At 47.2% G+C, this 13,657-nt stretch overlaps 1 protein-coding gene across 1 annotated transcript in view; it reads left to right on the forward strand.

The window, feature by feature from the left end:
* Positions 1–9,299, forward strand: part of LOC135056785 (prominin-1-A-like) — a 164,757-nt gene extending 155,458 nt beyond the window's left edge. Inside the window, exons 23-25 of the mRNA XM_063962373.1 lie at positions 2,902–3,014; positions 4,001–4,024; positions 6,856–9,299. Of these exons, the coding sequence (XP_063818443.1) occupies positions 2,902–3,014; positions 4,001–4,024; positions 6,856–6,907 (189 nt within the window). The 3' untranslated portion in view covers positions 6,908–9,299. The remainder of the gene's footprint in view (positions 1–2,901; positions 3,015–4,000; positions 4,025–6,855) is intronic.
* Positions 9,300–13,657: the final 4,358 nt, after the last annotated feature.

The raw sequence follows: 13,657 nt of genomic DNA on the forward strand, positions 1-13,657 counted from the left end.
ATGTATAACGGGCATTGCGGTGTGTGTCATAATGTATCACGGACATTGTGGTGTGTGGTATACTATATCATGGGCATTGTGGTATGTGGTATAATGTCTCAGGTTCATTGCAGTGTGTGTCATAATGTATCACGGACATTGCGGTGTGTGTCATAATGTATCACGGACATTGCGGTGTGTGGTATACTATATCATGGGCATTGTGGTATGTGCTATAATGTATCAGGGGCATTGCATTGTGTAGCATAATGTATAACGGGCATTGCGATTCCTGTCATAATGTGTCATAGACATTACGGTGTGTGGCATAATGTGTCGGGGGCATTACGGTGTGTGCATATTGTGTCATGTGCATTATTGTGTGTGGCATAATGTCTGAGGGCCTTTGCAGTATGTGGCATAATGTATACTGGGCATTACTATAAGGAGGAAAAATGACAAATAATGGAAGGGGCATGAATCAGGATTATTTTTCTTTCCTGTGGTGGCCAACGTCTGGGCGTGCAGGTTGCAAAACTGGGGTATAAGGTAGTCCATTCCTGCAATGCCACGCCTCTTTATGCGAAGCCGTGCCCATTTAAACAAAACCACGCCCCTTTTTGGCGCCACGCGCCTTCGGCGCGCACATGTTTGTCCCTTTCCTAGTGCCAATTATGGGGGGGGGGGGGGGGGCGCCGAAGAATTTTTTGGCTTGGGGGAGAAAAATTTCTAGTTACCCCACTGCTGTCAGCCATGATAAATACAGTGGCACCGAGATCACCAGCCAGCACTTTAGTTATAATGGATCTTACAGTTCTGGACATAGGAGAGACCAGAGACAAATACTGACAACTGTATCAATCTGTTGTGTGGAAAGAATGAAACTATTGAACAAATTTAAAAAAATCAAATCTGCTGCATTGCCAAGATCCAGGTCACAGCGTCTTCCTAGAAACTCATCCTATCACTTCGGCATAGCCCGTTTCTTAAATGTCAACACGGTTTTCTGTTTTTCAGGTGCAACGTCTAAACCTTATCTGTCACAATTCTATCAAATGTTTCATAAACTATTAATATCAGGCTCGCTGGTTTATAATTCCCTGCTGGATATGATTTTACTCCCATTTGAATTACTTTTGTTAACACCTTCCTTGTGCCAGTCTGAATCCTACTAACACTGCTGTTTAGGAATCTTCGTGTCTAAGAAATAATGGGGCAGATGTATTAACCTGGAGAAGGAATAAAGAAGTGATAAACGCAAGGCGATAACGCACCAGCCAGTCATTACAGATTTGAAAAATGACAGTTAGGAGCTGACTGGTTGGTGCATTATCACCTTGCGCTTATCACGGCTTTATCCCTTCTCCAGGCTTAATACATCTGCCCCATTGTCTTATCTATAACTGAACATAAAGGGGGTCATTCCGAGTTGATCGCTAGCTGCCGTTGAGCGCAGCGATCAGGCTAAAAAAAAATGGCATTTCTGTGCATGCGTATGCATTGCAATGCGCACGCGCGTTGTACAGGTACAAAGCCCGTTGTGATTGTGCACAGATTCTAGCGAAGTTTTCAGTCGCACTGACCGCCGCAAGAAGATTGACAGGAAGGGGCGTTTCTGGGTGTCAGCTGGGCGGGTGTATGACGTCAAATCCAGACACGAATAGGCTGAAGTGATCGCAAGCGCCGAGTAGGTTCAGAGCTACTCTGAAACTGCACAAACTGTTTTTGCAGAGCTCGGCTGCACAAGCGTTCGCACTTCTGCTAAGCTAAAATACACTCCCCAGTGGGCGGCGGCTTAGCGTTTGCATGGCTGCTTAAACTAGCCAGCAAGCGATCAACTCGGAATGACCCCCATAGCTCCCTTAGCACAGGTGGGTGGTCACCTTTGGGTCCAGGTGATTTATCAAGTTTTAAAGTATATACGTCACGTGTAACAAATACTATCCTTAAAATGCCTCCTCACCTGCACACTATATATAAACCCATAATGACTACACAGATAAGTCAGGAAGTGCTCCCTCTCTGGTTGGTTCTTTTACAACTTGGTAACAGTAATTATCTTTTATAATCGAGAAAAAAAAACAACAACTGCTTACTCCAGTGGCGTTCCCATTTTCAGTATCCCAATTTACACCTGGGTAGATAAAACCTCCCGCCGTGGGGACTTTTTGATTTTACTCTCTTATATTTGCATTAGTAACTAAATTGCAAAACAGTCTGTTTTGTTTGGTGACTTATAACGGGATACGGTCATTTGGTCAACCACTGTTGGTCGATGTGCATTAGGTCGACATGTTCAAAGGTCGACATGCGTTTTTCTATTTTTTTTACTTTATTTATTTTTTACTTTTTCATACTTTTCGATCCACGTGGACTATGATTGGGAACGGTAACCTGTGCCAAGCGCAACGGTAGCAGTATGAGGCACCTTGCCCGAAGCATGGCGAGCGAAGCGAACCATGCGAGGTGCACTAATTAAGGTTCCCCATCAATTTACGAGGAAAACAACACCAAAAAAGTAAAAAAAAACTCATGTTGGCCTTTTGACCATGTCGATAATAGTGGTCGACCTAATGACTGTCGACCCAAGTGTGGTCGACGTAATGACCCATACCCCTTATAACAAGTTCCAATCCATGTGTTAGCTGTGTCTTTGTTTCCCTGTGTAAGGCGGGCTGATCCCATATTCAGAAGAATGATGCGCATCCATTCATTAGGAACCAGCGTCTGCACTGGGGCATGATGGGGCACCAGTGATGTCACGGTTTCCTAGCGAATGGATAGGCTGCATTCTTTAGAATACTGGTTCATGTACGTGACAAGTGAACTTTCATTGTTTCAGTATTTATTTTCTTTTAGTTAAGGTCCCTAAGGGGAATACTCTAAAATCTGTTGCCTATTAAACATTTTATTTCTCCCCAGAATGCTTTCTGGTTTAGCCTGGGCTGGTGCACAATCTTCTTAATTCCCAGCATTATTGTGTCAGTGAAGCTGGCGAAACATTACCGGAGGATGAAAACCACAGATATCTATGAGTAAGATACCGTCCTGTTGTTCCAGTATGGATGTTTGGATTGTTTTAATATGTTTTGTTGTCAGCGGTGTAATTTTGTATTTATTTTACCTTTAAAACATGAGGTGGCGTGAGGCTGGAGAGGTATGGGGTGGCGTGGGGCTAGACAGACATGAGGCTGAAGAGAGGCTAGAGGCTGGCAAGACACAGGAGGGGCATGAGGCTGGAGAGACATGGGGTATCATGAGGCTGGAGAGGCACCGGTTATTGGGGAATATTTAATAAAACATAATTACAGTATCGCAGTCCACAATTCAAATAGGGGAGTCACATCAACTGCCACCCCAAACATTGCCAGACATTGCTGTTCGAGACTCACTGGCAGTTGGTGTGTCTCCCCTGTTTGAATTGTGGACTGCTCTTCAACTGCCACTGGAGAAGAAATGTATATCTCCATCTCCAGAGAATATAAATATAAAATTTTCCAGCTTTTATGAGATAATTATATTTTATTAAATATCCTCCATTATGAGGCTTGAAAAACACGGGGGGGGGGGGGGGGGGGGTTGTGGTTAAAGAGAACATTGAGGCATAGCTCTGGTGAAAACACATGGGAGATGGTGAATAATACTAGTTATAGTAAAGGGGACTTACATGGCTCTTTATCCATTATGGGACTATAAGTCCCATCATAAAATGCTGTCAGGTCTTGCCAGCACTTGTAGTTCTTCACAAACCTTCACAAAAGCTCAGGAGAGCCCACTAGGAGCACCCAGCTCTGGCCGGGCACAGATTCTAACTGAGGTCTGGAGAAGGGGCATAGAGGGAGGAGCCAGTGCACACCAGATAATACCTAATCTTTTCTTTAGAGTGCCCAGTCTCCTGCGGAGCCCGTCTATTCCCCATGGTCCTTACGGAGTTCCCAGCATCCACTAGGACGTCGGAGAAAGTATAGTTACCATTTTGTTACTGACTAACGTTCTAAGCATGTGTTTGTTCTTTTCACAGAGACCACAATGATCACCTGGAGATGTGAGTTGTATAATCTTTTACTTACAAATTACCAACGTATTATTCAGCTCTGTACATTGTTTGTATCACGATCTGCCCAATGATATGAGACAGAAGGTAAAGATGGCCCTTCACGAGTGAGCTCACAATCGAGGGGGGCAATTCAATTGTTTTTTTTGGGATTCCCAAAGTAATAGGCGCCCGCCGGAGCGATTCAATTGTTGCTCTGATTGGGCGCCTATTACGTCTGACGTGCCCAAAAGCATCGGGTTTAGTCTTGCAAAGCGGCTAAACCTGACTACAATAGGAAACTTTTTCTGCCATTTCAGGAGGCGGTGAGCTGAATCCACCACCTTCCCCCACCAGAGACTATTCGAACCTGAATAGAGCAACAATTGAATTTCTCCGTCGGGTGCCATATAGTGAATGAATTGAATCTCCCCCTAAGAATCAGCCTAGGCTTTCACAGTCTCTGGTGAGGTTAGACGAGACCTCAGAGTGGTTGCATGGCTTGCATCAGCAGGAATACACGTGGAATATTCTTAGATACACTTAATACCATCTAACTTATGGCTTAGGAATGTAAATACCATATACCTCTCGGGGCACAGAATGTGTATAGCAGGTTTTTATGCTGGGATGTCCATGTGTAGATCCCTGAACAAATACCACCATAAGAAATCAGAATAAATTTGGTATTGGTATTCTCTGTAGCGGATGTTCCATTAGCAGATCTAATAGTTAATAACAAATATATTCCATTAATGTTAATGTGATGCCACTTATATCCGGGGTGACGTTGGCCACAGGAGCCTCAAATCATGCAGCGTTTTTCTGTTACAGATCTGTGTAATGTACAATGTGTTTAGGAGTATGGGGGTAATTCCAAGTTGATCGCAGCAGGATTTTTGATAGCAATTGGGCAAAACCATGTGCACTGCAGGGGAGGCAGATATAACATGTGCAGAGAGAGTTAGATTTGGGTGGGGTGTGTTCAATCTGCAATCTAAATTGCAGTGTAAAAATAAAGCAGCCAGTATTTACCCTGCACAGAAATAAAATAACCCACCCAAATCTAACTCTTTCTGCACATGTTATATCTGCCTCCCCTGCAGTGCACATGGTTTTTCCCAATTACTATCAAAAATCCTGCTGCGATCAACTTGGAATTACCCCCTATATGAAGTACACATACACATATGGCAACAGGGCAGCTGTTCCAGAAACCAACAGTGGGGAAACATAGGGCCTAATTCAGACCTGATCGCAGCAGCAAATCTAATGGACAAAACCATGTGCACTGCAGGTGGGGCAGATGTAACATGTGCAGAGAGAGTTAGATTTTGGTGGGGTGTGTTCAGACTGAAATCTAAATTGCTGTGTAAAAATAAAGCAGCCAGTATTTACCCTGCATAAAAACAATATAACCCACCCAAATCTAATAGTCACTGCACGTGTTATATCTGCCCCCCCCCCCCCCCCCCTGCAGTGCATATGGTTTTTCCCATTAGCTAACAAATTTGCTTACTAAGATAGATCCAACAGGCCAGCTGAGTGCTGTTCTGCTCGCTGGAGATACTACTGGGCAATGGTAAGGCTGAAGTTAGATAATCGCCCGGCAGTTTAGATCTCTATGCACGTACTCAGAGGCGTCATTGGATCTGGCGACACCAAGTGCGCACTCTGGGCCGTTACCTAACTTAAAGGAGCATGGCCTTGTGGGAAATCACAGTTACATCACTCTGGGGGCGTGCCCAGGGGATGCAGTCAATTTGCAGTCTATAGGGATCCCGGTGGTCAGGATGCCAACGCCGGATCCCCGCCAGCCAGAATACCGGCTCGTCCCCAGAGATGCTGGGCTGCCCACAGAAACTCTACCTGCTTTTCCTCTGTGATAGGTGCCGGGTGCTGCAGGAGAATGTCACAGTGCAGCACCCGGCTCCTGTCAGGAGCTGACATTTTGGTGACACCCAGGTGCGGTCTGCACCCCCCCCTCCCCCCCTTTCCTAGTGATGCCATTGTGCATACTGTAACTGGTTTCATCGGTGGGGAAGCTAGCTACCGTATATGTCCCAAGGATGACAATAGAAGATGCAATAAACGGGAAGAAATGGTTCATTAAAATAAAGATTTCTATTTTGTACTATTTTTTTTTGTTGAATATTGGACTTCCAGTGAGGTCCATACATGTGACTCGGCAATGTCCAACCACATATGTGGAGTATGGGCCCACTTATAGACAGCCAGAGGGATGCCTACATCCTGTGTGACAAGCCTAACGTGATATACAACTCAATACAGCTGTGTACTTCCATCAGCTCTAACCAGCCACGTTCATGGTGTTCCAATTCAGAAATAGGACTCCGCACCTGCCAATATGTTGTGACCACAGGCCATGACCATAATACATGTACTAACACACCCCTTGCTGTGAACCAATCAGGGGTGGATTAAGAGAGAAGGACCCGTGTGCAGGCTCTGTGCGGGCTCCCTCTTCTAGCCTTTGTGGCTTTGTGCCAGAGTCTACTGAACATGCACAAGTCTCATGGATATGTCGTCCGTGCCTTGTTCCCAGGGACTTCTCTACTGCGCAGATCACGGGGAAAATGGGCACAGCTCCATTTTCCCTGTGATTTCTGCTGTTCTCCATCCAACGCTGTGCCGCCGGAGTGGTAAGTATAATTATTTGGGTGCAGTGTGTGCAGTCCCGTGTACAACGTACATTCTGCACCCTTTGTAGAAACGCCATTTTTGACGTGGTCATGAGGACAGCCATTTTGTTTAATGTGCAGCTACTACAAGTCTGTGAGAAATGAAATCGCTAAAAAAATATTTTTTATGTCTCTTTGCAGGACGTCAACTTCCCAGCAATTCCTAATTCCTCGAGTGACTGCAAAATCGTGAGGTGAATGATCGTCACAATATAAAGCACTACTCAAAATGGCTTCCGGCCTCCATTTCCTATGCGAGCCACATGAAGAGTCTTTGCATCTTCTTTTCTCAGCGGCCATATTTATTGATGAAATCGTGATCTATTTATTTTCTAATCATTTACTTTGATACACTGGATGTGAAGAATCCCTGCGTGGGTGAAATCAACCTACAAGAAGAGAAAACGATGACAAACTATATCTTGGAGATTTACATTTTTGTTTACAGGGTGGAGGGTCTGCTCTAGTTACTTTTATTAAGTGCGATGTATATAGAGAGAGTGAACCGTATATGGTCTGTGCTGCTGCTGGAGCCACCAAATGAACCCGGACTGCTGATGGGGATCCTTGACAGCATCTAAGAAGCCACATACATGTTTTTATCTCTTGGAAGATATATTGCTTGGTTTAATGTGAACATTTGTTTTAGAGACTAAAAGTTAATACTTTGTTTTTAAGTGAGTTATAAACACGGTCCATTTATGCAGCATCAGCCATCTTGTCTCGACACCATGTCGGCAACCATTTTGTGGTTGAGCCAATGTTCATAAGCATGTTGCTTAACCTTGCTAGGAGCTCTGGGTCCTAGTGAATGGATAGAATGCATTGTAATGACTAGTGGATTGCTAGGCTACTGTACATTCTCATCCGTATTCGGTCAGCCCACAAAATGGCTGCGCTATGTACTGCTTAGATCAGTGTTTCCCAACGTCGGTCCTCAAGGTCCACCAACAATCCAGGTTTTACTGATATCCAGATGGTTAGTGTAAAATAAGTGAGGGACTAATTAAGTCACCTGTAGGGCTATCCTTAAAACATGGCCTGCTATCCTTAAAACCTGGAGGGCCATGGCTGGGAACCCATGATTTAAACAACTTGGGTATAGCATAGTCATGGATGTATAGATTTTTTTTTATTTTTTTTTACCAGATAACTGCAGTTACATCTCAGGGTTTACAATAAATATCCACAGTATGTATTCGGGCCCTGTACCACAGTGCTGACAGCCATTTTGTGGACTAAACAAATCCATGTGAATACAGGGTATGAATGCACTAGGAACAGCGTTAATACCTCCGCGATTCTCTAGTTCACATATAATTGACAGCTGTACTCTTGCTGTTGGTTCATCTCACAAAATGGCTGCCATGACTGTGTTGATATGTAATGGTCTCTACATTTTGACAAAAACTTTAGTTGCTTGAGGTGACAATTGTTCCGAGTACTCCTCACTTTATCAGCTCCGTTACGTTTCCAGTAATACCGTAAGGATGTGTAAGATATAATGCTTACCATAGTGATGGTATGAAACCTAATATAGTGTGCACCGTTTACACAACATAAGCTGTAAAGAGATTTACTGGACATTCTACACTGAACGCTTCTGTCATTTTTCTGACTTACTAATTCACTTGGGCAGTTTTATTAAGTTACCAGTTTCTATGGATATGTTCTACTGTTTGTCTCCTTAAATTCAATTTTTACCCCAGATTTAATTCAGAGACATGTGCTTGTGCTATTAGTTTATGAGCTGAAGGAATGCACCCAACATACGAAAGTGGCCTGGGGCACATTTCTTTGTCTTTACTAGTTTACAAAAAAAAAGAAACTAAAAAATAATTATATTACATTGGCCATGCCTGTGGCTTCTCATGTGATTCTCATCCAGGGATCGTTTTTTGCTTCAGACATCAGGCTGCATGGTGTCGCAACGGAGCCAATAGAAAACGCTCAGGCTGGAGAATACAGATGTGGGCACAGGAAATGCCAGGCCCACATCGCAGCCAATTAAAGCCCGTTATTAACTACTTACATGGTTAGAAAGAAAAGTGCATCGGGGGGGTCAGACTTTATACAGTGTGGAAGAGACTTAACTTTTAGATGGCCCAACAACCAATTCTGCCGTGACCCCACAGAATGCAGCAACCCTTGGCGCTCCAGGTGTTTGTGACACTACTAATGCCAGCATAACCTGGCAGAGCATGCTGGGGCTTGTAGTTTCACAGCTTGTCCAGACCTTGTTAACAACCTAATATTCTGTTATAGATAAAGGGGTCCTTGTTTAGTTTTTTTCCTCTAAAAATTGTCATAATTTTGGAACAATGTTCGGCCGGCCACCTGCACCTCCGGCAAACGGGGACACTATTACATTCCCCAAAATGTTTTGTCAGGAACTGTTTAACATATAGAAAGAAGACTATCCTTTATATTTTTCTGTCAAAATATATTTTGTGATAATACTTTGGTAAACAGAGAAAAAATGTCATTGGAATTCCAGACAACGGGATGCTGCTTATTCCAATGTGACTTTCAATCTATTTTGTTACTGCATTCACTTGTTTGACAAATAAATTCTGCCGTGTTTATGTCCTGTTCTTCCTTGCGTTATTTCCATACCAATCTGCTTAGTGTGTGAGAAGGGTTCAGTCGCATAGCATTCTATTAAGGTCTAAAAACTAGAGATGTGCACCGGACATTTTTTGGGTCTTGTGTTTTGGTTTTGGATTCAGTTCCGCGGCTGTGTTTTGGATTCGGACGCGTTTTGGCAAAACCTCCCTGAAAATTTTTGTCGGATTCGGGTGTTTTTATTTACAAAAGCCCCTCAAAAACAGCTTAAATCATAGAATTTGGGGGTAATTTTGATCCTATAGTATTATTAACCTCAATAACCACAATTTCCACTCATTTCCAGTCTATTCTGAACAACTCACACCTCACAATACTATTTTTAGTCCTAAATTTGCACTGAGGTCGCTGGATGACTAAGCAAAGCGACCCAAGAGGGCGGCACAAACACCTGGCCCATCTAGGAGTGGCACTGCAGTGTCAGACAGGATGGCACTTAAAAAAAAATTGGCCCCAAACAGCACAGAAAAGAGAAAAAGAGGTGCACTGTGATCGCTGGATGGCTAAGCTAAGCGACACAAACACCTCAATATCACAGGAATTATTTGTTCTAATCAATGGTTTTATTGGTCCAAATCACTGGAAGAAAATGACAAAATCACTGGAATTATTAGTTCTAATCAATGGTATTATTGGTCCAAATCACTGGAAGAAAATGACAAAATCACTGGAATTATTCATTCGAATCAATCAATCAATCAATCAATTATTCATTCTAGTCAAACCAACTTACTTGGCTTATATGAAACAGTAAGCGCAAACCTAGATCAGGGTAAAGACGTGGATGTAATCTTTTTAGACTTTGCCAAAGCGTTCGATACTGTACCACACATGAGACTTATCTACAAGCTACAAGAATCAGGGCTAGGAAGCACAATATGCACTTGGGTCAAAAACTGGTTAGATAATAGGGAGCAGCGCGTTGTGGTTAATGGATATTTTTCAACTTGGACTGAAGTGCTAAGTGGTGTTCCGCAAGGCTCAGTATTAGGACCGCTATTGTTCAATATTTTCATTAACGACCTAACAGAAGGTCTAGAGAGCATGGTGTCAATTTTTGCAGATGATACCAAATTGTGTAAGGCTATAAATACAGAGGAGGATGCCGAGTCTCTTCAGAACGACTTAGTTAAATTAGAAGCATGAGCAGCCAAATGGAGAATGCGCTTCAACACAGACAAGTGTAAGGTAATGCACTGTGGTAACAAGAACAAAAATTACACCTACCTACTAAATGGGGTAAAATTAGGGGATTCTGTACTGGAAAAGGACTTAGGTGTCCTCATAGATAGCAAACTAAGCAGTAGTACCCAAAGTAAGACTGCAGCAAAGAAGGCTAATAAGATATTAGCATGCATAAAACGGGGTATTGATGCTAGGGACGAGAGTATTATACTCCCGTTATATAAATCACTAGTGAGGCCACACCTTGAATACTGTGTACAATTCTGGGCACCGTACTACAAAAAGGATATCCTGGAGCTAGAAAAGGTTCAGAGGAGGGCGACCAAACTAATTAAGGGCATGGAGACGATGGAATACAAGGAAAGGCTTGAAAGACTAGGCATGTTTACATTGGAAAAGCGGAGACTAAGAGGGGATATGATCAACATCTACAAATATATAAGGGGACAATATACAGAGCTTGCGCGGGACCTGTTTTTGGTTAGATCAACACAGAGGACTCGTGGACACTCGCTCAGGTTAGAGGAGAGGAGATTCCGCACAATACGGCGTAAAGGATTTTTCACGGTAAGGACAATACGTGTTTGGAATTCCCTGCCTGAGGGAGTTGTAATGGCGGAATCTGTCAACACCTTTAAGAATGGGTTAGATAAATTCCTAATGGATAAGGATATCCAGAGTTATTGTGCATAGTCGCGCATTATCTCCTATATATTAGGCCACATCAGTGACTCTGTGCCTGGCCGTAACGCTGGGTGGAGGCAACGGCCTCTGCCCTGTGCCAGCACACCACTAGGGAGGCGGACACAATCCCCAGGGAACAGCCGCCTCTGGACGGACGCCTTCCCGTGGCCGGGCACACAAGAGCGGGATTAAGGGTCACTACCCCGGGGACCCTCAGCCGGAGCTCTGTCCCCATTCAGGTTGCCGGGGCAGGAGGGATCCACGCTGGCGGGGGCAGAGTGCGGGCTGTGCATGCGGCTTACTCCTCTCGGGCAGCACGGTCGAGCAAACTCCAGCCTCCGCCGCTACCAGGAGAGATGCTGCTGGCGGCGGAGGCTGGAGATTGCTCGACCATGCTGCATGAGAGGAGGAAGCCGCATGCACAGCCCGCACTCCGCCCCCGCCAGCGTGGATCCCTCCTGCCCCGGCAACCTGGTGTCCTCTCTCCCTGCTGCAGCGCTCCCGTTGCCTGTGTGACCGGCCCAGGTGAGCAGCGCGTGCAGAGGGGAGGGGGGGATGATGCTGATGGTTATTTGGGGGGGGGTGATGGTTATTGGCGACGGGGGGGGGGGGGGATGGTTATTGCCAGTGCCCCAGTGCAGGTCTCTGTGGAACGAGGTGACATTCACCAAAAGCCTCCCATCCTTCCCACACCCGCATCACTCCTGCTCCCAACCCCCCACCCATGGCACCCCCGCCCCTCCCCTATGCACAGCACCCCTGCTCCCGCACCCCCACCCCTCCCCAACCTGCAGCACCCCACCCTCACACCCACCTCCCACCCACCCAACCGAACCACCCCGGCAATCGGCCCCCTCCCCCACCCACAGCACCCCTGCACCCGCCCCTCCCCCACCAACACCCACACACCTGCCCCTCCACCAGCCGCAACACCACCACAGCCGGCCCTCCCCAACTGCGGTAACCCCACACCCACCCCTCACCTACCAACAGCGCCCTCGGATCCCCTCCCCCTTCCACTCCATCCCTGCACCTACCCCTCCCCTGCCCGCGGCGCTTCCAGACCCCACCACACCCCCGCAGCCGCCACTCCCCCACCCACAGCACCTCCGGCCCCTCCCCCCATCCCCATCATCTATAGACACCTTCCCCCATTCGCGGACCTACCACACCTTCCCCTCCACCACCCCCAGCACCTCTGGACCACCACCCACAGCACCTCAGGACCCCCTCCCCCATCCATGGCTCCCCTGCAGCCACCTGCAGTATCTACATACCCCATCCCCCACCAACACCTCCCCCACCCGTAGCACTTCTACAACCCATCACCCAACCCCCCCTTTCCTGCAACCCCACCTCCCCCTACGCACCCCCACTACATCGCCCCTCCCTCACGCACAGCACCTCCAGACCCCCTCCTTCATCCACAGCCTCCCGCACCTGCCCCTCCACCACCAGCAGCATCTACAGACCCCATCCACACTCCCGCCTCCAACCCCTGCCACCCCAGCCGCAGCATCCCCACACCCGCCCTTCCCCCACCGCTGCACCCCTCCCCCTCCCCCACCCACCGCAGCAGCACCCCCGGCCCTACCCCGACCGCGGTATCCGCACAGGCACCCTCCCCCACCCACCGCAGCAGCACAACCCCCCCGCCACAACCGCCGTAACCCCGCACCCACCCCTCACTCATCCACAGTGTCCACGGACCCCCTCCCCCATCCGTTCCATCCCCGCACCCACTCCTCCCCTGGCTACCGCACATCCACATCACCTACCCCACCCACAACACCCCCGAACCGCGACTCCCCCAACCACAGCACCTACCCACCTGCATTATCTACAGACACCCTCCCCATCTGCGGACCTACCACACCTGCCCCTCCCACACCTGCAACACCTCTGGACCACCACCCGAAGCACCTCCGGACTCCCTCCCCCATCCACAGCTCCCCCTCCCCCATCCACAGCATCTACATCCCCCATCCATCCCATCCCACACCTCCCCCACCCACAGCACTTCTGAAACCCATCACCTAAGCTCACCCCCCCTGCACCTCCAAACGCACACCCCTACATCGCACCTCCCACACACACATCACCTCCATACCCCCTCCTTCATCCACAGTCCCCCGCACTCACCCCTCCCCCACCAACAGCATCTACACTCCCCATCCGCACCCACCCCTCCCCCCCGGCAGCACCTCTAGACCCCCTCCCCCATCCGCCTTCTACACCTCCCCCACCCACAGCACCTCTGCACCCTTTCCGCCATCCATGCCACTGCACCCACCCTTCTGCCACCCACCTCCACCTCACTGAACCCACCCCCTTTCCAAACTCCCCCCACACACACTGAACTTCTGTGACTATAGTTGCTACCAATGGACACTGGATTAATAAGAAACACTAATACTGTGGCCATTGTGTGTCTAAGCGACACTGCTAC

The sequence above is a fragment of the Pseudophryne corroboree genome, chromosome 3 (assembly GCF_028390025.1).
Source record: "Pseudophryne corroboree isolate aPseCor3 chromosome 3, aPseCor3.hap2, whole genome shotgun sequence".
Taxonomy (NCBI): Eukaryota; Metazoa; Chordata; class Amphibia; order Anura; family Myobatrachidae; genus Pseudophryne; species Pseudophryne corroboree.